The sequence below is a fragment of the Loxodonta africana genome, chromosome 9, assembly GCF_030014295.1.
Source record: "Loxodonta africana isolate mLoxAfr1 chromosome 9, mLoxAfr1.hap2, whole genome shotgun sequence".
Classification (NCBI taxonomy): Eukaryota; Metazoa; Chordata; class Mammalia; order Proboscidea; family Elephantidae; genus Loxodonta; species Loxodonta africana.
The window spans coordinates 121,278,536-121,305,713 of NC_087350.1; the positions used below are offsets into that span (position 1 = coordinate 121,278,536).

General features: G+C 59.9%; 1 protein-coding gene across 5 annotated transcripts; it reads left to right on the plus strand.

Annotated features, from left to right (window-relative positions):
- The first annotated feature begins 574 nt into the window (after window positions 1-574).
- Window positions 575-26,395, plus strand: SNAPC4 (small nuclear RNA activating complex polypeptide 4). Of its 5 annotated transcripts, none has more exons than XM_064290671.1 (24): window positions 575-679; window positions 2,743-2,894; window positions 3,984-4,030; window positions 5,369-5,536; window positions 5,622-5,747; window positions 6,131-6,209; window positions 6,537-6,618; window positions 7,744-7,848; window positions 8,289-8,361; window positions 8,784-8,948; window positions 13,035-13,182; window positions 13,401-13,507; window positions 13,726-13,820; window positions 16,999-17,093; window positions 18,120-18,199; window positions 18,463-18,864; window positions 19,538-19,621; window positions 20,577-20,832; window positions 21,734-21,804; window positions 22,168-22,251; window positions 22,828-22,855; window positions 23,245-24,938; window positions 25,843-25,948; window positions 26,196-26,395. In XM_064290671.1, exons 2-23 carry the CDS (start codon window positions 2,765-2,767, stop codon window positions 25,942-25,944), a joined length of 4,221 nt encoding a protein of 1,406 aa, XP_064146741.1. In that variant the 5' UTR covers window positions 575-679; window positions 2,743-2,764; the 3' UTR covers window positions 25,945-25,948; window positions 26,196-26,395. The 5 variants fall into 5 exon arrangements, with proteins under 5 accessions (XP_064146741.1, XP_064146742.1, XP_064146744.1 ...); XM_064290672.1 differs by lacking the exon at window positions 575-679 and adding an exon at window positions 832-892; XM_064290674.1 differs by lacking the exon at window positions 575-679 and adding an exon at window positions 841-859.
- Window positions 26,396-27,178: the final 783 nt, after the last annotated feature.

Below are 27,178 nucleotides of genomic sequence, written 5' to 3' on the forward strand. Positions count from 1 at the left end.
ATACTGAATACACCGAGGACTGCTGAAGACTGGACAAACACGTCTTGGAAGAAACACAGCCAGAATGCTCCTTAGAAGCAAGGATGGCGAGACTTCATCTCACCCACTTTGGCCATGGTGTCAGGAGGGACCAGTCCCTGGAGAAGGACACCACGCCCAGCAAAGTAAAGGGTCAGCGAGACAGGGGAAGACCTTTGAGGGGATGGATTGACACAGCGGCTGCAACAATGGGCTCAAACAGAACCATTGGGAGGATGGCCCAGGACCGCCACTGTTTCGGTCTGCTGTACACAGGGTCGCCATGGATCAGACCGACCGGACAGCCCCTGACAACAACAATGAAAGGGGCCCAGAGAGGCTCGGTGGGGTCCACACGGCCGGGGGTCGCGGAGCTGGCCTGGGACCGGGCCTGGGACCCGCGAGCTGGGACCTGCCTTCGCCTGCCCGTCACGAGCGCACCGAGCCCGGGTGGCCGCGAGGGGGCAGCACCCGCCAGCGCGTCGCCAGGGTCCGGCCGGGCGCAGCGATCCGTCCCGGCGTGCCCCGCGCCGCAGGAGGCGGGACTTCCGGGCCGCGGCGTTCGAGTCCCGCAGCCGCCGGAAGTGCCCGACGGGGTTACCGGGCTACAGTGCTGGCGGCGGGGCGGGTGACTGTGCGGGTCGCCACGGGCGCCGGGCAGGTGAGGCTGCGGGTCGCCACGGGCACGGAGCGGGGCAGGTGAGGCTGCGGGTCGCCACGGGCGCCGGGCAGGTGAGGCTGCGGGTCGCCACGGGCACGGAGCGGGGCAGGTGAGGCTGCGGGTCGCCACGGGCGCCGGGCAGGTGAGGCTGCGGGTCGCCACGGGCACGGAGCGGGGCAGGTGAGGCTGCGGGTCGCCACGGGCGCCGGGCAGGTGAGGCTGCGGGTCGCCACGGGCGCTGTCCCTCCGGTGGGGACGGCCCGGCGGCCCAGGGTGGCGCGCGGAGCCGGCCCGGAGAGGCCTTCGGCGGGGCGGCCACGGCTCAGCCCAGGAGCTGTGGGCGGGAAGCAGCGGCCCATACCCCCTCTCCGAGGCCGACTGCTGTCCACCCTGTGCCGGGCCGCTGGGCGCCTGTCGGTGATGTCGCCGCGCCCCGTCTCCGTGCGGACCCCGCTCTGCAGACGCCGAGGCTCTGAGCGGTCGGTACTCGTGGAGGTCACACTGCTAGGAACTGGCAGAACCGGGTTGGGACCAGGTTTGCCCCCCAGAGCGGCGCCGTTAACCCCCGCCCCACTGACGCAGCAGTGGCTCCCCTGGGTGTTTGGTCCAGCAGCGAGTCAGAGCAGCTGCATCTGAGCAGGCGTTTGCGCAGCGTCGTGCTGGAGCCGGTGGTGCTCTGCTTGCCCACATCCAGCAAGGCCTCTGGGAACGCCGCCTTTGGTGGGTGGCCCCCCACGCTCATCTGCTAGAGAGTTCGGGAAGAAAAGACGGATAGGAGGGTGTGCGCGGGACACCCTTGACTGGCTGGAGGCGCCATTACAGTGGATGGCAGTGAATCTGGCATGTGGCTTGTGATCAGGGAACTGCCTACTCAGGACTAGAATTTGTGACTCTAATCTTCTTCCTGTTGTCCTGACTTGCCTGAGCTGTGGGGCGGGGGGCGCGGGGGGGCTGTCTTTCCAACCCAAAGTGCCTTTTCCCCACAGGGAAGCCTCATCCCTGGCCTGTCCAGGGCACGCTGCATCTTTGAATCTGTTGGTAGTTTGTTGCTCATTGGCAGAGCTGATTGGCTCCTAGCTGAATTCAGCTTACAGATGTTTGAGTATAAACGGAGTGCGTTCTCCAGGAAGGAGAGGAGCTGAGTTCTGATGAACCTCAAGGGTGTTTCCCATTGGTGGTGCTTTTGTTTGTCCCACTGGGCAATACCCGGTGTGGCAGGAGTCTGGGCACGGCCCCCCTTTCAGGTCCTTCCCATCCCCATTACACAGTCTCCATCAGCTCCATGAAGGTCCTGTGTTCAGGCTGCTGCCTACAGCGTGGCATTGGCACTCGATGGCACTAGCAGGGCCAGTTTGGAAGTTCTTGGTTTTCTTACCCGCCTTGGGAAGAGTGAGAGGCCAGAATGGGGCTGTGGGCGGGAGGGCACAGTGAGGAGGTTTTGCTTTGCTGTTTCTAGCCCCTGTGTCTGTGCTTGTGTCTCCTGGGGGTTTCTCTATCAATGCTTTGTTCTCCTATCCCACTGTCTCCTTAGCTCTTCACCTTCTCAGACTCCCCAGATACTACTATTCCTAAGAAAGGTTTCTGTTCCTTTAGCAGACATTTGTGGATATCAGATACTCCCTGTATAGATCCTGTACGAGGGGCCGGAGGCGCTGCCGCCATGACACACAGGGCCCTGCCCTCAGGGCTTCCTGCACAGTGCTGGCGTCTGTCTCCGGGTGGGTCTGCCCCTGTGAACATGAACACCCACACATGCCCCTATGTCCAACTCTGGGCCATGGGAGAGCAGGCTTGGACTTCCCAGGCTCCAAGGGCCTGGTCCTCGTCCTCTGGCAGCCTGGCCACCACTACTCTTTACGCACTGGGTGACCAGCTTGCCATGGCTGGCCGTGGGCTCAGAAACCAGGCAGCAGGGCCATTCCAGTGTACGTCCCCTCCCCTACGTGGCTTCAGCCTCTGCAGAGCCAGGAGAAGTAGTGTGGGGCGCGGGCTCCAGCAGGGCTGACCTGGGCATGCAGTCTCTCCAGGGGCCCAGGAGTGTCGTGCCGTTTCTCCCATCGCAGTTGCCCGGAGGCAGAAGGGGCCATGGACACTGACGCGGAGAGGGAGAGGATCACACGGGAGATCCGGGAGCTGGAGAGGATCCTGCATCCCAGCTCCTCGGACATCGGCGTGGAGCTCTCGGAGTCCAGTCTCGACTCGGATTCTGACGCAGGTGAGCTCCCGCATGGCCTGGCCTCCCCCATCCGCCCTCGTGCACCGTCCTCTCCGTTAAACCTAACGCACTGGTTGCTTCACGCCTGCTTCTTGCCCGAACCAGGGGCCACCTTAGCCCACGCGGGGGTGGTCTGTGGCCTTCCCTGCTTCGTGAGCCACTGTACCTACTGACCACCTGCTGAGTGCCTGCTGTCTGGGCCCTTGGTCCAGTGGTCCTGCCTGTGTATGTCCCCTCTTCTGTGTGGCACCAGTCTGGCCCTGTGCTGGGCATGTGTAGAGGGCTGTCTTGGGGGAAGGGACATGGGTGGCGTGGCACATGCTTATCAGCACCCCCGATGCTGTCAGTCACCAGGTCGGCCCCCAGTGCCTCTCCATTCTCATAGCCATTTTGGTGACTCAGACCCCAGGGTCTCTTCCTTGGGCTCACCGACAGCTCTGTAGCTGGTGGCCTTGCTGCTGGAGGCTCACACAGCCCCCCGCCATCCCCGCCCGAGGGTACCACTCCCAGCAGCTCCAACTGCTGCTGTCCTGCCTACCGTCTCCCTGCCAGGCTGGCCTCATAGGCTTTATACCTGCCTGCAACCTCACCCAGGTCCAGGGCTCTCAGTCCCCCAACCTCACGGGGACCTTTCTTCCTGTCCCCAGGGTGCTTCATCTGTTCCCCCCCCCCCCCGCCGCAGATCCACCTTCCCTGTGTGCAGAGCCTCTCCTACTGTTGTGGCAGTTGTGCTCCCAGCCCTCAGAGCTGGCCAGCTGTTACAGTTAGTGCTGCAGGCTGGCCTTCTGTCTGCCTGGGTGCTCTGCTGCGTCGTCCGGCGTCCTCTCTGGGGAACCCACTGCAAGCAGTGCCTGGCCCCTCGTGGGCAGAGTTGTACTCTGCTGCTTGGTGCTCCCAGTGGAGACGCTGTGGCTGCTTAGGAGGACACAGGCCTTTACCACCCCAGGGATGTTGGCCTCAGGTCCCTGTCTGTGTTGCCCGTGAGTGCGGTGATGTTCTGAGCCGGGCATCAGCCCCCATGTGCTGTGATGTCACCTCACACCCCCATGCCCCCTTTCGGTCACCAGCATCGTACTCATGTCTCTGCAGATTTGCTGCACGGCGAGGACTCAGATGCCCCTGGTCCCCCAGTCTCGGTAACTATACCTGACGTGCTGGCTCGGCGGGGCAGAGTGGCTGGCGGGCGGCGGGAGGGTCAGTTCTGCATTATAAGACAGTGTGAGTCTGGTCGTCACGGTGTAAACACAACAAAGGTTTATGGCTGAGATTGAAATTTGGCCCAGATGTTAGCCACTGGGTGACGGCGCCTCCCGAGTGCCTTCTGGGCACATGCCAGCATGCATCTACATCTCGTCTGGGACGTCACACAGGGAAGGCGAGAGCCAACCACCGGGTCACTCTCAGAGCAGCCCTCTTTGCTCGTGTCCTGGCTTTTGCAGCAGTGACACTCTGAGCCTTGCTCACAGGGTCGCCCCGAGGACTGCAGCCCGAAGCTCCTGTAGACCCCTTGACCAGAGCCTGGAGCAGGCGCTGGGTCGTGCCAGTCACGACTAACCATCATGGTTTTTTTGGATTTTCTCTCACTTCGGAAAATTTATAATTTGGTTTTTGTTTTTCTCGTCAAATCAACGAGTGCAAAAGATTAACATGCTAGACTGCTAACCAAAAGGTTGGAGATTCAAATCCACCCAGAGGCACCTCAGAAGAAAAGCTTGGTAATCTACTTATGGAAAATGTCTCGGAAACCCCATGGTGCGCAGTTCTGCTCTGATGCACACGGGGTGCCAGGAGTCGGCATCGGCTCCACGACACCAGGTGGTGGTGGTGACGCTCTACCTTGGAAACTTTCGTGATTGGGTTTTTCTTTTTCCCGCTGAGTCAGTAGGTGCAGAGTTGCTTCGTATCTTTCACGGCGGCAGCACCCCCACACGTTAGTGTGCCGTACTTCCTGTGACCAGTTACCTGATGGTCACTGGGGTTTTTCTGGATTTTAGTTCTCACAGGCGGTGCTGCAGTGGTCCGCTTTACACACGTTACCGCGTGCCGTTGCTTTGCCAGTGACGGAAGTAACGTGCTCTTTCTGAAGGTTCATGCTTTATGGGGATATTTATCGTAGAGAGTAAAAACTCGTTGTTTCTTCATACCACCCTCACCCCCCGCCGCCGCACAGATGTATATATCCAGAGGTCCAGTTTCGTCAGGTTTTAGGGTAGAGAACGCACACGACCAACTGAGGAAGTGGCCGAGGCTCCTTATAAACGTGAGCACGCTCTGTGCCCACCCCACAGGGCGGCTTCTGGCTCAGGGTCAGGGCGGTCGTGTGCACTGGACTGCCTCCGTCTCCCAAGGCCCAGCATACGCCCGGGGTGGGCAGCCTGAGGGACCTTGAGAAGCAGCCAGAAAGTGAGCTTGGGGCCATGAGGGTCAGGGAGACAAGTCTCGTCTTCTCATTGTGGGGTCTGGCTCATACCCAGGAAGAAGAAAGGTGGGGTGAGGTCAGCAACGAAGAGGAGGACCCCAAGGACAGAAACCTTCCCGAGGACCCAGAGACCTGCCTGCAGCTGAACATGGTCTACCAGGAGGTCATCCAGGAGAAGATTGCAGAAGTCAACTTGCTGCTGGCCCAGAACCACGAGCAGCAGGTGGGGTGGGCAGGACACACCTTCTGACCTGCCAGGCCCTGTACGTCCTGCCCAGCTCTCACCTGCCCCCTTGTGTCTGGCGCAGGAGGAAATCACGTGGGATCTGGCTGGCTCCAAGGGCCCCAAGGCGAAGGGTAGGAAGAGCCTGCCCCCCCACGTGTACATCGGGCACTTCATGAAGCCTTACTTCAAGGACAAGGTCACTGGAGTGGTGAGTGACTGCATCCTCTTGTCAGCAAGGGCCAGTGATGCCAGGGGAGGGCCTTCGTCCCCTCGCTGCTGTGGGGGTCCTGGCTCCCCTTGGGTCCTTCAGCATGGTGCTCTCCAGCTTCCTTACGACCCTTGGTGAGGTCAAAGCTTCTGTCCCAGCAGCAGGAAAGGCTGACCTCTGCCTGCAGGTGGTCATCTGATCAATGTGGGAGGAGCTGTGAGGCCTCCTGCTGACCCTCATGGTCCCTGTGTGCACCCGGGGCCATGGCAGGGTGATGTCCCCGGGCGGCTCCTGCACAGACACATGGCGCGGCCCCCAGCGGAGTCCCGACGGAGCCCTGGGGGGTGTGCTGGCCGTCAAGTGAGCACATCTTGATCCGGCAGGGGCCTCCGGCCAATGAGGACATGCGGGAGAAGGCAGCCCAGGGTGTCAAGTCCTTTGAGGAGCTTCTGGTGACCAAGTGTGAGCATTCACCAACCCATCCATGCTTGGGGGCTATGCCAGCGCTCCCACACCCCTATCTGGGCCTCTTCTGCCTTGTAGCTCCTTGGCTCCTGCAGGCCCTTACCCTGGGCCTGGCCCCTGACACCTCTGCCTGGAGCACGCTGGGCAGTGCCTAGAGGGGGTGGGAGGGTGGGTGAGCAGGCCTGCTGTGTCTTTCCCTGCACTGACTGAGCACCCAGTCTGAAGGCTCTGTGTGTGTGTCCTGGGGGCTGTGCCTGGGACTATGCGGGGGCTCAGAGGGCATGTGTCCTGCGGGCTTCCTCACTCAGTGCTCTGTCTCCTCAGGGAAGAGCTGGGAGAAGACCCTGCTTAGAAAGTCTGTGATGAGTGACCGCCTGCAGCGCCTGCTTCAGCCTAAGCTACTGAAGTAAGTCTGAAAACAGAGAAAAGCATGCTCACTTACTCAGTTGCTTCTCTGCTGGGCTTGAACACCAGCAGCGGGGACAAGGGCCCGTGACTATCATCTCTTCCTTCCAAGGAGGTGGCTGCATAGCGGGGTCAGGCACGTACGCACTGGGGTCAGGCAGAGCAGCCATTTCTAGTTATCTGGCTTAGGCAGTGTCTTTCTTCTCTGGGTCTCTGTTCTGTCTTGCGAGAAGGGGACAGGACTTACTTTGCCTGTTTGCTGGTATCTTGTATTGTGCCTGTCGGTACAGGGTATCGTATTTGTTGATACATCATGCTGTGGCTATTGCGATGTTCTGGCTGGAGATGCTGGGCACTCAGGGACCCAGGCAGCATGAGGAAGAAGGGAAAGTGGCAGGGCCTCCATGAGGAGGGTCTGGGTGGGACTGGCTGTGTCTGTGCTGGCTGTGTGTCCCTGTCCTTGGCCTGCGTCTCCCCGCACTGCGGTGTGAGGTGCTGTGGTCTGGAGGCAGCAGGGTGTTGGGTGGGCTCCTGGTCCAGTGGGGTGGATCAGTCGGGCAGTGTCTTGTGCACTGAGGAGGCCTGGCTGAGCTCCTGGGGTGGCTGTTGCCCCATAGCTTGGGGATGTAGCAGGAGGGGCTTCACCACAGTGGGGCCCCTCCCCTTCACTGCAGGAGAGCCAGTGTTCCCTCCCTGGCCTGGGGCATGGCTGCCCGCTGCTGTCCTTGTTGCCAGGCAGGAGAGGCTGGAATGTACAGGACCCCTTCCTGAGTGCCCAGGGCAGGGCTGGGACCCTGGGACAAAACAGGAGCAGAGTGAAGTCTGTGGGGGCAGGGCAGGTGGGCGTCCTCACTGCTCAGCACACACGTTGCAGCCCTTACCTGCATGTGTCGGGTTCCTTGCAGCCCTTACCTGCGTGTATCGAGTTCTGCTCCGGTCCTGTCCTGGGGTGGGGAGGGTGCCAGCAGGGAGCCAGCGCAGAGGCTGAGTGCCACGTCTGCCAGGCACGTCAGCTGCCCGCTCCCCACTCCTCCCTGCTGTGCTAAGCGGAAGGCCAGCCTGCCTCGAGGTGCACGTGGTCCACATGACCCTGCATGACCCTCTTGGCCCCCATCCTGGCCCCCAGGCTTGAGTACCTGCAACAGAAGCAGAGCCGGGTTTCGGGTGAGGCGGAGAGGCAGCTCCTGGAAAAGCAGCTCCGAGACACGGAGAAGGAGATTGAGGACATCCAGTGAGATGGGGCCCTGGCTGGGGGTCTTAGGGGGGGCCAGGACATCCAGGGAGACGGGGCCCGGAGGATTCTGGGGTGCCAGGACATCCAGTGAGACGGGGCCCAGGGGGTTCTGGGGCCCTGACATCCAGTGAGACAAGGCCCTTGGGGGGGGCTCTGGGGGGCCAGGACGTCCAGTGAAATGGGGCCCGGGGAGTTCTAGGGGACCAGGACATCCAGGGAGATGGGGCCCCGGGCATTCTGGGGGGCTACGACATCCGGGGAGATGGGGCCCTGGGGGACTACAGAGTCCAGGGAGAGAGTCCTGGGGGGATTCTGGCGAGCCAGGACATCCAGGCAGATGGGGCCCTGGTGGGGGGAGTACAGGGAGACAGAGCCCTGAAGGGTTCAGGCGGGGACAAGAAAGACTGGGCTAGGTGAACATGTCTCGGCCCCTCCAGCCAGCTTCCGGAAGAAGCTCTTCTGGGGAACAGACTAGACAGCCACGACTGGGAAAAGATTTCCAACGTGAACGTGAGTTGAGAGGCAGGGCAGGGAGCCTCAGGCAGCCCACAGCCTGTGTACTTGTCGCCGGGGGTGGGGCCAGCACCTGCAGGCACTGGCTCCTGATGGTGACATGACCTTCTGGCCAGGCATTGGGCCTAGTGTTGTGTCTCCACCGCCAGGGCTTCATGGAGAATCCACCCTATCCCCTACCCCCTGCTGATGGGAGGTGCCCTTTCTGCGGGGGGCAGCTGTGAAGCTTTGGCTTTGCACTGGGAGCCAGGTCCGCCTTTCTGGCTGTGCAGAGCCAGGGAACTGGCCAGAGCTCCCACTTCCTTCTTCCGGAGCAGTAGGTGGCTGGGAGCAGCCCTTGGCCCAGGCCTGCCCCTGGGGAGCACACGGAGCATGCCTGGAGCCCTCAGCTACCAGAGTGCAGCTTCTCTGTCTTGCAGTTCGAAGGCGGCCGCAGCGCGGGGGAGATCCGGAAGTTCTGGCAGAATTGTGAGCACCCGAGCATCAACAAGCAGGAGTGGGGCGGGGATGAGGTGGAGCGGCTGAAGGCCATCTCAGCCCAGCACGGCCACCTGGAGTGGCAGAAGATAGCCGAGGAGCTGGGGGTAAGGCTGCAGGGGCCTGAGAGGGGCTGGGGGTGGTGGCGGTTTTTTAACTGGGGTAGGGAGCCTGTCAGATGCTTGCTGGGTGCCGGGCTGCTGCCCTCTCTCTGCCACTTTCAGGGCTGTGGCCCTTGGGAGAGGTGGCCTCGCCAGGGTCTCTGGATCTGTTCTTCAGAAGCCTGGAGCCGCCAGCCCAGGGCCACCTCTCTGAGCCCACCATGGGACCGCCCTTCCTGTCCTTTCTACTGGCCACTGGTCTGTTTCCTTCTTGCTCCTGATCCTTCTCCCCTTCCCACAAGGCCCTGGGGATGTTTATTTTGTTGGGGTTTCAGAAGAACACTTCCTGATTTCTCTTGGGTTCGTCCTTTGTTTTTCTAATTTCTAAAAATGAGGACCAATCCTCGCGGGCTCTCTTCGTAGTTAGGGTGCTGAGGCTGTGTTGGCTGAGAGCAGCTCTGGGCCCCGGCTCTGAAATGCTGTCCTCTGCACCGGCTTCTAGAGTGGATTGCCTTTTTGAACCAAAGTTTGCTGAGGAATTTTTTTTTTTTTTAAATAACTAGGCCTCTTGGAATTCTTTTTGTTGTTGATCTTTAGTTCAAGTTTTATCAATGATGATGGAGAACGATCTATGAGATTTTCACTTGTCAACATCAGTGTTTTCAGGCCGAGCAAGATTGTAACATGCCAAAGTAAACATGTCGAAGCTGTTTTTTAAAAAGCATCAGGGCTGGGTACCTGCACACGGGCACGTGTGTGTACGCTGTCTGGGGTGAGGGTTCGAGGTGAACCTGGGTGTCAGTCACGTGATGTGATTTTTTTCTCTACGTGTGTCCAGTTCTGAAAGAGCTGTGTTTCCATAACTTGGATCCCGCCTGAAGTAGCCACTGGTAAAGATCAGTCTCTCCCTGTGTCTGCGATGGCCAACGGCTTTGCCTTGTGCACTTACCGCCATGGAGCTTAGTGCACGTAACGTTGCGGCTTTGTCTTCTTTGTAAACGATGCTTTTGAAAGCATCGTTTTCTCTCTCTTCCTTAGTCTTTTCGACTTTGCGTTCCACCTTCTCTACTACAAAAGTTGCCACGCCTACTGTTGTTATTTGCACTTGCTTGCTGCCTCCCCTGCCCCTTTTTTTTGATCAATCCCTTTATTTTCAACTCTTTTCCCCGACTGTATTTTTAAAATGCATTTTTTCAGGTGTCCCCTGCTGTGTTTTGTGTTTTAACCCCCTTTGATGCTCTTTTTTTTTAAATAATTGGAGGCTTTAGTCTGTTCATAAGAAGAACCCTGGTAGCGCAGGGGTTAAAATGCTCGGCTGCCAACTAAAGGTTGGTGGTTTGAACCCACCAGTCACTTCTCAGGAGAAAGATGTGGCAGTCTGCTTCAGTAAGATGACAGCCTTGGAAACCCTGTGGGGCAGTTCTACTCTGTCCTGTAGGGTCGCTATGAGACAGAACTCACTCAATGGCAATAGGTTTTCCATCTGTTCGTGTTTAGTTTTAACATCTCATGTTTTTTTCTTATATTTGATATTCTTCATGATTGTTTTTTGTATCTTATTCTGTGTTTATCATTAACTTTACTTTGTAGAGCACTTCTTTTCCCTTCACACATTTTTGTTGGCTTTGATGAAGTTTTTCAGTCCAGTTTTTTCCTAGTTAATCTTGAAGATTTTGCTGTATTTTTCCGTCCCGTTATGTCATGGCTGCCTTCTCTTTCCTGGAGCGTACAGTCAGACACATTTCTCCGTCATTTGGAGGCAGAATACCAGACATTTCCCTGGCGGATTCTTACTCCTGAGGGTTGTTTGTAGTTACTGTCAGGCCAGCCCCAGGCCCATTTAACCAGGCAGCCTCACTCGCTGCGCCCAGGCTCCCTGAGAAGGTTCCGGTGTCTGCCCGGCCCTGTGACTCACCTGCCTTCCCCTCAACAGAGGGTGCCCCAAGCTGGTGCCTTGTTAGTGGAAATGCTCTGTCCTGCTGGTACATTGGGCCCCCACAGGTCTAGGATCAGTTCAGTTCCCAGTGGCCAGGATGCCATCCGTCCATAGTGGGTGAGATGGAGGAGCCTGGTCCTTTGTGTGCATGTTGGTTGTGTTTGTGTGCACAGACTGCTGTTGGGGGGTTGTGGGCCAGGGGCCGACGCAACCAGCGCTGGGAAGAGTCGGTGCTCTGCAGAGCCTGGGTGTGGCCTGGGCTTCGGCATGCTGGGGGCGGGGTCGTGGTCCTGCTGAGCAGACATCACACAGCCTCCACATGTGTGCCCTTGTCCCGAGCTTGCTTTAAGGCACATTTAGGTTCAGACGACCCTGACCAGCTCCCAGAGTGTCCTCCCCCAGGAGACAAGCAGGGGCCAGGCTTGGGCCACAAAAAGCAGTCTACCTGTGTAGACCGGGGGCTCTTTGCTGACCTGAGAGATGTGGATGTGACACTAGGGGCTATCCCCCCAAAACACCCCTTGTTGTTGTTAAGTGCTGTCAAGTCAGTTCTGACTCAGGGTGACCCCATGTCGTGGAGTCGAACTGCCCTGTAGGGTTTTGTAGGCTGTAATCTTTATGGGGCAGATCACCAGCTCTTTCTCCCATGGTACCACTGGGTGGGTTCGAACTGCTGACCTGGTTAACAGCCGAGGGCTTAACTGTTGTGTCACTGGAGCTCTTTGCCCACATCTTAGGCGCCTTCTAACAGACTTCAGAAAGACCCCCTCAGAGCCCTGAAATTGACAGGGGGTACTTTGCCTGGGGAGAGAACATGCCAGCAGCCAAGTGTAAGGGGCATTAGCAGCAAGGCCTCCCCCCGCCCCCACGGGCTTGGCCAGGTGGACAGTGTCCGTCAGGTGTCGGAGTTTGCAGTGCAGCTTTGCTATGATAGGAATTAGTCTTTCTGAGTGTACTGTTTATATGTTTTAAGCTCCCTCTAAGCTGGTTTTTCGTGAGTGTTTTTTGGTTCCAGGGTGTCCCCCATGGGGATGCTGTCCACAACCCCCTCAGGGGCCTGGGGAACCCTTTGTTGGCTCACAGAAGGTCATTATTTGTGTAGCTGCCAGCACTCCCCCTGCCTCTGCAGCAGATGGAGACCCCTTGCCCAGAGGTGACAGGGCTTGACCTCTCTTTACTCCGCGTGGTGATGCCCTTTCTGCTCTGTGAGGCCCGGGCAGATGTGTCAGGGCCTGGCTTCCCCTCACCCCATGCAGTGACATCAGCTGTCCTCTGTGTGGCCTGGGCAGACATGGCAGGGCCGAGTGTCCTTCCCCCATGTGGTGACGTCTGCTCTCCTCTGTGTGGCCCCGGGCAGACACGGCAGGGCCCAGTGTCCTCACCCTGTGCAGTGACATTAGCTGTCCGTGTGTGGCCCAGGGCCTCATGACAGGGCCCAGCGTCTCATGACAGGGCCCAGCGTCCTCCCCCTGTGCTGTGACATCTGCTGTCCTGTGTGGCCGGACAGATACGGCAGGGCCCAGTTTCCTCCCCATGTGCTGTGACATCAGCTGTCCATGTGCGGCCTGGACAAACATGGCAGGGCCCAGTGTCCTCGCCTGTGCTGTGACATCAGTTGTCTCTGTGTGGCCCGGACAGACATGGTAGGGCCCCGTGTCCTCACCCTGTGCAGTGACATCTGCTGTCTCGTGTGGCCCGGGCAGATGCAGCAGGGTCCAGGCAGACACCATAGGGCCCAGTGTCCCCACCCTGTGTGGTGACATCAGCTGTCCGTGTGTGGCCCGGGGACACATGGTAGGGCCCAGTGTCCTCCCCCTGTGCTGTGACATTCGCTGTCCCCCATATGGTCCGGGCAGACATGGCAGGGCCCAGCGTCCCCACCCCGTGCAGTGACGCCTGCTGTCCCCTGTGTGGCCTGGGCAGATGTGGCAGGGCCCAGCGTCCTCATCCCGTGTGGTGACATCTGCTCTCCTGTGTGGCCCGGGCAGACACAGCAGGTTCCAGGGTCCCCACCCTGTGCAGTGACGTCTGCTGTCTCCTGTATGGCCCACGACAGACATGGCAGGGCCCAGTGTCCCCACCCTGTATGGTGACATCAGCTGTCCATGTGTGGCCTCCCCTGAGTACACGTGGTGACAGCTGCTATCGCTGTGCAGACACAGCGTAGCGCCTTCCAGTGCTTGCAGAAGTTCCAGCAGCACAACAAGGACCTGAAGCGCAAGGAGTGGACAGAGGAGGAGGACTGCATGCTCACCCAGCTGGTGCAGGAGATGCGTGTCGGCAGCCACATTCCCTACCGCAGAAGTATGCTCGACCCCGCCTGCTCCCAGAGCCCAGTGAACTCCGAGTCTGTGGGCCAGAGGCCTATGGAGGCAGCTCCCTGGACGGCAGCTATGAAAGGCGGGAGGGGAGAGAGTGGGTGTGTGGTCCACGCAGGTTACAGCTCCATCTTTTGCTGGGCTGGGGGTGGGGGGTGGTACATCCAAGACTTGTCTCCTAAGGGGTGTGGCCCCTGCCTGCAGTTGTCTACTACATGGAAGGACGAGACTCCATGCAGCTCATCTACCGCTGGACCAAGAGCCTGGACCCCAGCCTGAGGAAGGGCTGCTGGGCCCCCGAGGAGGATGCTGTAAGTCCATGCCTTGCTTTTCTGGGTGCTGCAAAGTGGTCTGGGTCCATGGTTCCTGGGGTGCCTTGTGGGAGGGAAGGACTGTCCTCGGAAAGTGAAGCCCTGGTGTCCCGGTGGCCACTGTGCCTGGCCTTCCTTCTTAAAGGGCCTTGGGTTGCAGTGGGCACCTGCAGCCACGCTCACAGAGGTGCCATGTGGTCTGCACGTCCCCTCCGCAGAAGTTACTTCAGGCTGTTGCCAAATATGGGGCGCAGGACTGGTTTAAGATCCGGGAGGAGGTACCAGGCAGGAGCGACGCCCAGTGCCGAGACCGGTGAGTGGACGGCGCTTTCTGCAGGGGGGCTGGGGCTTCTGGTGCTCAACCAAGAGTCTTCCTGCCTAAGAGCTCTTCATCCGTGCCAGCTGTGGTAGGTGGGCGGGCAGGCAGCAGTGCCCAGGGGTGCTTGCCTGCCATAAGGAGGTCATGTGGCCGTGGGACTTGGTGAACCAGGGCAACCTAGTCCGGAAGCAGAAGAGCTTTCACATGGCGTGTCCTCAGAGCCTGTCACCTGAAGTCCCCTCCCAGGTGGCTGACTGGTAGGGTCCTAGGCCGCTGGCTCCGGTCCCCCCTTCCTCCACTTTTTTTTTTTTTTTCAAACAGATTTATTGAGCTAGAACTCACGTACTATACAGCTCACCCTTTGAAGTGCACCATTCCGTGGCTTTAGCGTGCAGCCATCACTGCAGTTGGATTTAGAGCATTGTCATCCCCCCAAACGGAAACCATGACCCGTGAGCAGCCACCCCCCGTTCCCCCCTCCCAGGCCCTGGCAGCCACTGATCTACTTTCTGTCTCTATGGGTTTGCCTATCCTGGACATTTCATATAAGTGGAACCAGACAGTGTTTGTAATTTAGTGACTGGCTTCTTTCACTCAGTGTCACGTTTTCAAGGTTCATCTGTGTTGTAACGTTCGTTTTCATGGCTGAGTAATGTTTCATTATATGGGTAAACCATACTTGTTTATCCATTTTTGAGTTTATGGGCATTTGTGTTGTTTCTCCTTTTTGGCTGTCACGGGTAACGCTGCTACGAACATTCGTGTACAAGGCTTCATATGGACATACGTTTACTTGGGTATACGCCTAGGAATGGAACTGCTGGGTCATGTGGCAACTGTGTTGAACCTTTTGAGGAACTGGTAAACTGTTCTCCACCGTGGCTTCACCATTTTACATTCCCACAGTAGTGTATAAGGATTCTAACCATCCACAGCTTCAAAAACACTTGTTATTCTCTGTCCTTTTGCTATAACATACTGGTGGGTATGAAGTGAAGCCTCATTGTGGTTTTGATCTGTGTTTCCCTAATGGCTAATGATGGTGACTGTCTTTTCGTGTTCCTCTTGGCCGTCCATCTTTTTCTGAGAAATTGCTGTTCAGATACTTTGCCATTTTTTTAAACTGAGTTATTTGTCTTTGTGTTACTGGCTTGTAAGGGTTCTTTATATGTTTCAGATACAAGTAGCTCATCAGATGTGTGATTTATAAATGTTTTCTCTGGGTTGCTGCTTTCTTGATAGTGTCCTTTGAAACACAAGCGTTTTTGGTTTGGATGAAGGACAATTTATCTTTTTTTGTTGTTGATTGTGCTTCTGGTGTCATATCTAAGGAGGCTTTGGTTGATCTGAGATCATGAAAATTTATTCATCTGATTTTTATAGCCTTAGGTCTTAAATAGGTCTCTGATCCATTCTGAGTTATTTTGTGTTTATGGTATGAGGTAGGGGTTGAGCTTCACCCTTCTGCATGTGGAGATCCAGTTTTCCCTGCACCATTTGTTGAAGAGACTGTTTTCTCCATTCAATTGTCTTGGTACCTTGTTGGCCATAGATGTGAGGGTTTATTTCTGGGCCCTTCATCCTTCCATTGATCTTTGTGTGCCCTCGTGCCAGGACCATGCTGTCTTGACTACTGTTGCTCTGTAGTAAGCTGGAGACTGAAAAGTGTGAGCCCTCCAGCCTTGTTCTTTTTTTCTCACCCAGGTCCCTTGCATTCCATATCTCATTTGTCTTGCACAAAGTCCACTGCTCCATGCGGCGGGGTGGTGCCTTCCTAGGCTGACCTAATAGTGCATGCAGGGCCTGAGAACTTGGGCCTCTGATTCTAGGCCGCAGAGACCCTGGGCCCGTGCTTCTTGGGAGAGCTGGGTATCTGGGCTTTTACATGGCTCCCCAGTGGTGGCGCAGTGCAGCCAGGGTAGGGGCCCTGCCTAAGTGAGTCCTGCCTCCCTCTTCGGTTCTGCACTTGTAAGGAGCTCATGTGCCCCCTCCTTCTGGAGTGTGGAGAACCCATAACGTCACCTGAAGGGCTTTGTGTCTCTTCAGTCCAGGCATGCTATGAACCAGGGTGGCCCGAGGGTCGTGGGTGGTACAGCCGTGTGGGAATGCTGGGTTTGGGGAAGCCAGTAAGTGAGGTTTTAAGGACTAGGGTATGGGAGCCCCCAAGCTCACTTTTCCAGGTGGCCGTTCCCTCTCCTCGGAGCTTGGGGCTGGCTCGTCATGCCGTGCCAGGGTCAGGCGCTCAGCACCCAGCTCCCTGGCTCCCATACCATGTCCCAGCATCAGTGCTGGGGGCTTTCTGGTGATAGGCTCAGAGCCAGGCGGAAAGGACTCTCTTGGTCAGTGCTGCTTCCCCAAGGGGCACAGCATGTGGTGGGATCCCACCTCACCTTGCGTGAAAGGAACTGGAGCGTGTCGAGGCTGTTCAGACAACGGCCTGGCAGACACTTGGTGGTGGGTCTCCCGCCTTCACAGATAGGGCCTCCTTTGTTCCGACCCAAGACTGGGCCCCACCACAGCAGCCAGCTTTGTTCCCACCCCCCTTAACTCTCCTGAAAGCCAAGGCCATGGGGAGACTCTGGACTGCCCCTCCCGCTTCCAGGAGCAGCATTACTTCTTGGGGTGTTCCCGGTCTGGTGGGTGTGAGGCATCGTCCTTGCCCCTTTCACTGGCTGTGGGGCGGGTACAAGACGTGTCTCTCTATGCCCTGGTTCCCTGGCTCCAAGCTGGGGTGGGGTGTCACAGAGGTTCACTGAGAAGGTGCCTGTGGCAGGCTTTGCATGAGGTACGTGTCTGCCTTCCTCGTTCCTCTCGTGGTCCTGTCCCTTGACTCCGTCCCTTCTGCAGTGCGGCGCCAAGGGCGCTAACTCCAAGTCCTCACTGTGTGCCACTGTGCTGTGGCCTGAACTCAGGGCCCAGGATGCCGTCCCCTCTGGTACCTCAGTGACTAATGGGGTCAGGGCTGTGGCTCTGGCAGCTGAATGCTCCCCTCGGTCCCTGGGAGAGCCCGGGACACAGCAGGGTGTCCTAGCATCTGAGATGCCCAGGGAATTGTCACTTCCCACAGTCCCTGGGAGAGGCCAGGCTGGACACAGGCCCCAACTGCAGAGGCCAGGACACAGCAGGGTGTTCTAGCGTCTAAGATGCCCGTTTGTTTCCATGTCGCTTCCAGGTACCTCAGAAGATTACATTTCAGCCTTAAAAAGGGACGATGGAATCCAAAAGAAGAAGAAAAATTAATAGAATTAATAGAAAAACATGGGGCTGGTGAGTTCTGTTGATGCATTCACTGTCTGGGATCTGATGGCTTTGGGTTCACAGCGAAGGTTTGCAGCACCCCGTGTGGACTCGTGGTTTGCTTGGATACTGACCACGTGTGCGACTGGTCCCAGGCCATGGCCAAGATCAGCTCTGCCCAACACTTTTCACCGTTGGGGCAGACAGGGCTTTTGCCACATCGCAAGCTAGTGCATAGGGGCTAGGGGAGACCTGGAAGTACAGGTGGGCAGGGAGAGGACAGCAGGCATGCTCCCTTCCTCACCCAGAGGGAACATTTTGGGGTTTATCCTCCAGTCCTCCCGTGCACAGGTTTCTTTTTCAAGAAAATGCAGCTTTTTAAAAACCGAGTCACGTGAAACCAGCTTTTTTAATTTAGTGAGATAGCATTAGCTACCACCTCCTGTGAGTGTTTGTCTGCATCTTTACGTGTTCTGTCTCTGTGGCCGCTCTCTCCAAGGGCCACACTGCTTTTCCCTGCACGGTCGTCCCACAGTTGGGGCAACCAACCTGTTGGTGGACATGTCAGTTGACTCCCTTTTCTTGCCGCAGGCAGGGCTGTGGCGAGCTGAGTTTTCTGTAGCTAAATCTTTGCCCATATCTGCGGTATCTCCGCGCTAGTTTGAAGGGCGGAACAGTAAGTCTTCTAGTATGTACTGTCAAGCTGCCCTGCGAAAGCACCAGATTGGCGCCCGACAGCACCGTGGGAAAAAGCCCCTGAGATCTCTTGAAACGCCCGAACCGAGGGCCGGGTCCGGCAGTTCCGCAAGAGCTGCTGTACATAGACGTGCTGCTTGGAGGTGATTCTCCCTCTGGGCTTTCTCGAGGGGCTGATTTGTTGGGAAGCAGATGCTCCTGCAGAAGGTGGGTGCACCCCACGTGTCAGCACCTGTTTTTCTCGGAGCATGTGGGCATGAGGGGTCCTGTGAGGTGAGCAGGGTCTTAGAGGATATGCACAGCCCTTTGAGGGGACACCCGTGCACCTCCAAGCTGACCCGTGTTGTGTTGCTTTTGTAGGTCACTGGGCAAAAATTGCAGCAGAGCTGCCCCACCGGACGGGCTCCCAGTGTCTGAGCAAGTGGAAGATCATGGTTGGGGTGAGCGGGGCTGGGGTCCAAGCCTTCCCCAGGGCAGGTGTGCTGGCAGAACAGGGAAGGGGGGTGCAAGGGAGGAGGCACGGGTGGGCTCTGGCCACGGCAGCTCTCTTCGGGAGCCAAGCAGGAGTGGGACGGCCTGTTCACGGGTGACCATCCCCACCATGGTCTGGAGGAACCACTCCCGGAGGGCCTGGGCCTGCCTCCTCGTCCTTCGCAGTGTCCCGGGGTTGCTGCGGCTTCAGAGGACCCTTTCTTCTGCACAGAAGAAGCAGAGACGCCAGCGGAGGCGGCGGCGGCCCCAGCGGTGCGTCCAGTGGAGTTCTAGCAGCAGCAGCGGGGACAGCGAGGGCAGCAGGGACGCCAGCAGCAGCAGCGATGACTCAGAGACAGAGCTGGAGGACGCCTCAGGGGCCAGTGGGGGAAGCGAGGCGTCGCCGTCAGCCCAGTATGTGGTGCCCAGTGTGGACCTGTGGGTTCCCGCCAGGCAGAGCGCCACGGAGCCATGCAAAGAGGGTGCACAGGGCTGGCTGAGACGGCCACCTCCCCCCGCAAGCCCTCCCAAGGAGGTCGAGGCCACCCACGGTGGCACCGAGGAAGCGTCCGCCACAGCTTCAGCTCCCAGAGTGGACACAAACCAGGCCAGTGACCAGGAGCTGGGGGACAAGGTAGGCAGTGTCCCCATCCACTCCTGAGTGCACACAGACCGATGGCCCATGCTGGACCATCCAGGGCAGAGTTTGGACATCCAGCAAAGCCTCCCCAACAAGGCGCTGTCCTGTGCCCCTCGTTGTCCCCTAGTGCCCCCCTACACTGATGGCAGCCTCCATCTCCCCTAGCTGGCGTGCCTGGGAAGCCACGTGGCAAGGCCCAGAGCACTTAGACTTGGAGCCATCGCACCTCTCACTCCCACGCCCGGGGCACGCTGCAGGGAGTCCTGCTCGGCCCGGACTCGGGTGTCCGCCCCAGCACGTGCACTTCCAGCAGCAGCCGGCTGAACAGGTGGCTTCCCCAGACGTGGTTTGGGGGCCACACTGATACCAAGGGCGCAGTGGCACCACTCAAGCAGCTGGGAGGAAACATGCCTGTGGCCTCCTGCCAGCTCTGTGGGCAATGTGTCTCTGCTGGTCGGGGGCCTCTGCCAGCATCCTGCTGTAGCCTGGCCGGGTGGCATCCTGGGGTCAGGCCCTGGGGACATGCCACCTTCTCTGAGGGGGAACATGTGCTTTAGAGAGCATTTCCTACAGATGGTGCGCTGTACCCCAGCTTTCCCAGCGCCGGAAATGCCTGTGCTTGGGGCCTGGGGGAAGCCACCCCCTGAGCCTCATGTTCTTTCCTCAGAGCGGGACGCCCCTGCAGAAAGTGCCCCTGGAGACGGTGCTGCAGGTGCTGCGGGCCAACACTGCTGCCCGGGGCCGGGAGCTGGTGAGCTTGGGCCTCCCGTACCCTGGCCGCACGCCCTCCCATGGCCACACATGAACGCACATGCATGACCACATGTGCACACTTGAGTCCTCATGCAACCGAATACACACGGCGAACTCACATGTGAACATGTACACGTGCACATGTATGCACGGACGTGTGAGCGTGTACATGTGTGCAAGAACGCTTACCTGTCACCACCCACACCTTCCTCACACCCCACCTCCATCCCCACCCACACCCCCTTCCTCACACCCCACCCCCACCCACACCCCCTTCCTCACACCCCACCCCACCCACACCCCCTTCCTCACACCCCACCTCCACCCACACCCCCTTCCTCACACCCCACCCCACCCCCACCCACACCCCCTTCCTCACACCCCACCACCACCCCCTTCCTCACACCCCACCCCCACCCACACCCCCTTCCTCACACCCCACCTCCACCCACACCCCCTTCCTCACACCCCACCCCACCCACACCCCCTTCCTCACACCCCACCCCACCCACACCCGCTTCCTCACAGCCCACCCACACCCACACCCCCTTCCTCACACCCCACCCACACCCACACCCCCTTCCTCACACCCCACCCCATCCCCACCCACACCCCCTTCCTCACACCCCACCCCATCCCCACCCACACCCCCTTCCTCACACCCCACCCCACCCCCACCCACACCCCTTCCTCACACCCCACCCCACCCACACCCCCTTCCTCACAGCCCACCCACACCCACACCCCCTTCCTCACACCCCACCCCACCCACACCCCCTTCCTCACACCCCACCCCATCCCCACCCACACCCCCTTCCTCACACTCCACCCCATCCCCACCCACACCCCCTTCTTCACACCCCACCCCATCCCCAGCCCCACCCCTTTCCTTAATACATCCTGTCTTCACCCCCTACCCGTACCTCCATCCTGGTGCCTATTTCCTCCTGCAGAAAGATAAGCTGAGGCAGCCACCCCTGCCTTGCCCGGCCCCAGGGCCCAGCCTGGAGGGCAGCCCACCCAGGACCCGTGGGCAGCGCCTGTGGCCCAGCTCCACCCTGAATGGGCAGCGGCGCCAGAGGCAGAGACGTGCCTTGCAGCGGAGGCTCCTCAACCGTCGGCTCCTGATGGCCGTGAGCCCCTGGGTGGGTGACATCACCCTGCCCCGGACACACGGGCCCCGGAGGCCTGAGGCAGCGCAGACGAGAGGTGCTGATGGGCCCTCTGGGAGCCACTGGGGTGCTGGGGCTGGTCAGAGGAGGGGTGAGGGCCCACATCTGGAGGCAGGGTGGCCCTGTGAATGTGGAAGCCAAAGGGCCGGCTCAGCCCTGCCCTCCAGCTAGTCCCACCAGGGCAGTATCTGCGGAGGTGAGGGACTGCCAGTCAGGAGCAGGGTATTTCTCCTCCTGGGTCACCATGTGCAGAGCACGTATGCAGGGACACACGTGGAGACACAAGTACAGGAATATTTGTGCAGGGACACGTGTGCAGTGTGTGGAAACATGTATGCGGGGATGTGTGCAGGGGCATGTGTGCAGTGTGTGGGGACACATATGCAGGGACACATGCATGGGGACGTGTGGGAACACAAGTACAGAACGTGTGCAGGGGCACGTTTTCAGGCGTGTATATGGTGTGTGGGGACACGTACGTGGGGACGTGTAGGGGCACGTGTGTGGGAACACATGTACGGGGCAGGTGTGTGGGAGCACGTGTACACGGGAACATATGGGGGCACGTGTGTGCAGGCACGTGTGCGAGAACATGTACAGGGATGTGTGGGGCCACGTGTGCAGGGAAACATACATACAAGGGTCTGTGTGCGGGGGCACGTGTGTGGTCCAGAGGGCTGGCTGAGCCCTCTCATCAGTTCTCACAGAACACGTGGCTTGGGGTTGGGACGGCTGCAGAGACTGTATGAGGCCCTCCAGGCCAGTGTCCCCTCTACCACCCTCGTCTTTCTCCCCGAGCGCGTGTGGGGCAGCTGGCTCTGCGGTTCCCTAAGGTGGTGGGAGGGACCGCTCTGTGTCCCCTCAGCCCATCCGACCCAGTGCCCCACCTGAGTGGAGAGACGCTCTGTTGGAGCCTTGTCCCTGTCCCCTGTTCCCAGCTGACGGCATCTGGAGACAGCTGCAGAGCGCCCACCTGGCAAGCACACCAGTGTTTACCCTACTAATCCAGGTGAGAGACTGCGGGCAGGTGCCTACACCGTTTGGGGGACGGTTGACGATTTCAAGTTTGTAGCAAGTTCACTCCTGTAGAGTTCAGTCTTGTATAGTTTTTGGCTGCTGTGGGTGGGACGAGAGACTGGGAGAGGAGTCAGAGCCGGGGCCTGAGAGTGCGGGGCAGCTGTCGGGCCTCAGTGGTCCCCAGGGCCCAGAGCGGCCGCGTAAGGACTTAAGTCTACATGAAGTGGGCGTGGCCTCGGGTCTGGGGCTCTGGGTCACGTCTGAGAGAAAATGGGACACGGCAGAGCAGGGCCTGCGCAGTGTGCGGTGGGGTCGGTGTGCAGTGGGGTGGGGTCTCCACCCTGCATACCTTTAGCTCTTCCAGATTGACGCTGATGGCTGCATGGCGGTCATCCGTGAGAGGAGGACCCAGCCGCCCGCCGCGCTGCACCGTCTGCAGGTGAGGGTGCTGGGGCAGCCCTGCCCTGTCCTCCCAGCATGGTGCAGGACTCCTCTGGCCGGGTCGGTGTTTGTCCCTGGGGCAGGGTCTGCCTGGAGGCCATGCTGCTCTTCCAAGATGAGGGTATTTCCCAGGTTTCCTGGGGAGAGAGCCCGAGGCCGCCATGGCGCAGCAGCCCCTGCTGTTGATGACCGAGTCCGCTGGCCACTATTGTCATACCCTGCAAGGTTCATGAGAGCCATGCTGAGCCGGTTACCTCTGGCAGCCCAGTGACCCTGGCCACTGGTCCGAGGACCACGTCCAGGCCCCCCGCCTCCCCCATAGCCCCCACTGCCCTCACGCCACGGCATGACCGCTTGTGAGGGCACTGCTGCAGGGAGTGAAGGGGGAGGCTCTGAGAGCTGGGCCCTGGAGGACTCTGGGGGCTCTGCCCCTGGCACCCAAACCGCTCTCTCCACTATCGTGGCTCACGTTCCACAGCTCTGCACTCAGGGCACTGCCCCCAGTGCATGCCAGGGACAGGCTGGTCTTGGGGTGGTAGAAGGCACCAATGACCTACCTCTCCCTTCTTTCCAGGTGCCCCTGAGTGCCCAGCACTGCCCAGGTACAGCTCTGCATGTCTCTGTCCTTCCATGGGGTCCAGTGGGGAGGCTGGTGGCCACTGATGACGGGGTCTCATTTGAGTCCCACAGCTGGAGGGGGTCAGCCTGGGTGCCCTGGCATGGCCGGCCCAGCTCTAGGAGGAGGGAACCCCTCCCCAGGCCAGCAGGAGGGCAACAGTGGTTCTGAGCCCTCTTCCGAGGGTGGTCACAGTCTGGGACAAGAGGTGGTAGACAGGCCGGGCCTCTTCGGGGTCGGGCGGGCTGCCTGGACATCGCTGCCTGGCATTGACAGGTCCTGGGGCTGCCATATGTGGCCGGCAGGAGCAACAGCTGGACTGCAGCACCCAGGCCCCTGCTCTGGCACCACTTGTGTCTGCATTGTCCCCTGCAGGTGGCCTCGTCCCAGTCATACCAACTCAGGAACCTGTAAGGCAGAGCACCGGCCACAAAGGGAGCAGAGGGCTGGGACCCCGCCAGCCCGAGTCCACCCCGTTGCCGGCCCCCTCGTCAGGCCCCCGGCCCAAGCCCAAGACTGTGTCAGAGTTACTTCGGGAGAAGAGGCTGCGGGAGACCCGGGCCAGGAGGACCACTCTGGGTGCAAGGACGCTCCCACTCCAGCTGCTAATCTCCTCACCTGGAGCCCCCCTGCCCGCTCTGCGGCCAGCCCCCCAAGGACCTGCAGCCCCAGGACTGGCTGTTTGCAATGTGGCGCTCCCAGGACTTGGGGCCCCCACAGGGGCTGCCCCAGGCACTGCTGACCTTTTGCAGGGCGCTCAGACCCCAGCCAAAGAAGAGAAACCCCGCTCCCCGCAAGCCCCAGCCCCCACCCTCACAGGGGCCAGGAGCTCAGCCCCCGAAGCCTCCAGAAGCCAAGTGTTGGGCCCCCTTCTCAGCCAGCAGAGTGTCCTGGGGCAGTCACAGGCCCTCCGCACGCCCCGGAAGCAGGGTCTGCCTGAGCTGCCGCCCCTTCTCCCTGCAGCCCCCAGCCCTGCACGGCTGCCTGCCTTCAGCCTGGTGCCAACCCGTGTGGCAGCCAGCACCACCCTGCCTGTCACCTGGGTGCTTACGGCCCCAGGGTTGCTGCCTCTGTCTATGCCGGCTATGGTGGGCGTCCCCCAGCCTGCGGGGACCCCAGCCCCAGGGCTGCTGCGCATATCTGTGCCGGCCATGGTAGGCCCCCCCCAGCCTGCGGGGTCTGCGGCCTCAGGACCGTCAGGGACTCTGCTGCCCTCCCCAGCTGAGACTCTGGCTAACCAGTGCACCCAGGCCTTGCCCTCCAGAACGCCCTCCAAACGCCACAGTCCTGCAGAGGCAGCTGAGGACGTGGTCCGTGCCCCAGGGAGACCTTCTTCCCCAGGAGCTGCGTGGGGGGCCAGAGAGACTGCTGCGCCCCCTCCCCCACCCGTAATGGCCTCCCAGGCCCCACTCCTGTCCAGCCACCCGGAAGAGGAGCTGCCCCAGCCTAGCCACCTGCCTCCCCACGGTCATGCTGGCCCAGGGAGCTGTCCAACGGGGACACCTGGGCCTCCCTCCGGATCAGGGGTCCCTCTAATCCTGGAGAAGCCACCCTCACCCCAGCCTGGTCCTAAGAAGGGCACCCTGGACCTGAGCCTCCTCTCCTCAGAGGACACAGTGGACATGCAAGCGTGGTTGAGGGGGCAGCGGGGGGTGTGTGTGCCGCCCCTGGGGAACAGATTGCCCTACCAGCCCCCCACCGTGTGCACCCTGAGGGCCCTGGCCAGTCTCCTGCTCCATAAGGAAGCTTTGGAGCACAAGGCTGCTGCCCTGATGCCTGGCAGGGCAGCAGGGGACGAGCACAGGTCCCCAGCCGGAGCCCTGCAGGCGGCGCTGGGGATGGTACACATGCGGCTCGGGAACAGCCCGGCCTACTTGCTGCTCAAGGCCCGCTTCCTGGCGGCCTTCTCCCTGCCTGCCCTCCTGGCCACTCTCCCCCCACACGGCGTCTCCACCACCCTGTCAGCTGCTGCCGGACCATACCCCGAGAGTGAAAGCGAGGACCTGGGGGAGCCCGAGCCCTCTGATGAGGAGGGCGGCACAGCCTCCAGCCTCCTGGAGGGGCTGCAGGTAAGGTGGGGACAGGCAGGAGCAGCCGAGCCCCCTGCCCAGCCACCTGCTGTATGTGCATGTGGGTGTGGGCGGGAGTGCATCCCTGGGAGGGTTGGCTCCAGTTCTGAAGAGGAAGCAGCCGGCCAGCTCCCTAGTTGTGGGTGGACTCTGATGAGGAAGGCAGGAGGGAGGCCCTGCCCTCTGGGCTGGTGTCTGGCCACACCACCTTGTTTGAGGGAACTGCTGGGGGTGGGGGCTGCTTCCCCCAGGACCCACCCCTACCCCACAGTCTTGTGTGGCCCCAGCCAGTGAGGGTGTGGCCAAACCCGTACCATGTGGACACCAGTTGGCTCTGGGGTCATGCAGGAGTGTTCTTAAGCTGTTTAGGCAGTCACTCCCCTTGTTCCCTGAGGAGAACTCTGAGGTGGATCCTGTCTGCAGTCTAGCTAGGGAGGAGGCTGGGGCTTCACGCCCCCTGTTGCAGGCCCTGTGCAGCCTGGGCTGCTGGGATGGGGCAGGCCCTTCTCCCAGGGGCATTGCTTTAGCCCAGGATGTCCTGGGCTGTGCAAGGTGGGAAACACCACCCCAAAGGGCTACGTACGGGACCCCAGATACAGGGGGGCGAAGGCCCCGTTGTCCCCCATCCATGTGTACAGCCCCCTGTCCTGCCCACCGGGGACTCTGACAGAAGGGCCAGGTGGCAGGCAGGTTCCTCAGTGTTGACAGCAGACTGTTGGGATTGTTAGGGGGTTCAGCGGAAAGCCAGGACCCCCATGTGGTCCTCCCTTGCCCACCACGCCCTCATCCCCCTTGTCACCAACCCTGCCTGGAGGGCTCTGCCTGGGGCCAGGGACACTCCGAGGGGCCTCCCCCGCCCCCCACTCAGGCTGGAGGTCATCCTTCCCCTCTGCTTGTATTTCAGCCAGGCCCTGGCCAGGGCTCAGCCCTCTGCTGCCTGGACACCCCCGACGACTTCCGTGTGCTCAGGACACGGCACAGCCGTAAGCGAAGGCGGCTGTCCTGAGCAGGTGAGTCCAGGTGAGGGGCTGGAGAGGGGCCTATCTGCACCCACCCTCAGGGCTCCAGTGCCCTGGTCAGCATCTTTGAAGGTCCACCTTCCACAGCCTCGATCACCCCATGCCCCCACATGGTGTCCCCAGATCAGCCTGGAGTCTGCCCCAGTGCCTGTCAACCGTTTGTCTGTGGGATCTGCGGGCGTGCCTGTGGCCTGCTGGGGCCCAGGACACCCCCCATCAGGGTGTGCTTGTGTTCCAGGAGGACACACCTGGCCTGAAGCCACTGCTTCTCAGGACAGGCAGAGCTGCCGCACGAGGGAAGAGGCACTAGCTGTTCTCGTCTGCACCGTGTCGTCCTCATGTCCCCTCACCAGAGGGCTCGTTTGGCCCCAAGTGAAAATCTGAATATTTAGGGGAATAAAGAAATGTCTATTTTTTTATTGAAAAGCAAACAAATCACAGACCTTGCTCTGCACTGTGCCATCCTTGGGGGAGAACCTGGGGGGCCAGGGGTACGAGGGCTTGCGGCTGGGCCCCTCAGAGCCTGGAACGTTGACCCCAGGCCTTGCTGGCCAGGGGAGTGGAGAAGCAGATAGTTTTGCTGGTTCACAAGCAGCTGGTGGGCTCGTACGGGCTGAAAGTGAAGAGCTACCATTGCGCCCGGGCATGTTTCACGGTGCCACAGCCTGTGAGGCACGGTCTCATTGTCACTTCTTGGTTTTTTTTAAAAAACTTTGTCACCGTGGAAGACTTCAGAGAGAGGTGGAGGGAGCCTGTGTGCTGAGCCCTGTGCCCTTGCCCCATGCCCTCACCCTGCTGAGCAGCCCACGCTGAGTGCCGGCCCTCGTCGTACCCCCCACCTGCCACGTGGTGTCTCTGCACAGGCTACATCTGTGGCCGCGGTTTTGTGTGCCCTGTGTGCTGTTAAACCTTGTGACTTGGTCTGACCTATGGGTGTTTTTTAGATGTTTGTTTGATATCCAAGTACTCGGGTGTTCTGGGCATCTTTATTTACTGATTCCCAGTTTGAATCTGATGTGGCCAGAGAACGTGACATTTTTACCATTTATTCTCGAACACACACAAGAGGAAGACATCGTTGCCATCCTTGTTACAAAAACTGGGTGCTTTGAGATGCCGAGGGCCTGGTGGCCCCTGGATCAAGGTGCCCGGCTGTGTTGGGGCCACAGGGCCAGGAGGCAGAGCACAGAAAGCCCCAGGCTAGGCTCTGAGGCTGGGGGC

Coding starts and splice junctions, on each gene's coding strand:
- SNAPC4 (XM_064290671.1), top strand. CDS start 2,765: ATGGACACTGACGCGGAGAGGGAGAGGATCACACGGGAGATCCGGGAG. Junction 6,210..6,536: donor GGAGCTTCTGGTGACCAAGT/GTGAGCATTCAC, acceptor CTGTCTCCTCAG/GGAAGAGCTGGGAGAAGACC. Junction 8,362..8,783: donor AAAAGATTTCCAACGTGAAC/GTGAGTTGAGAG, acceptor TCTGTCTTGCAG/TTCGAAGGCGGCCGCAGCGC.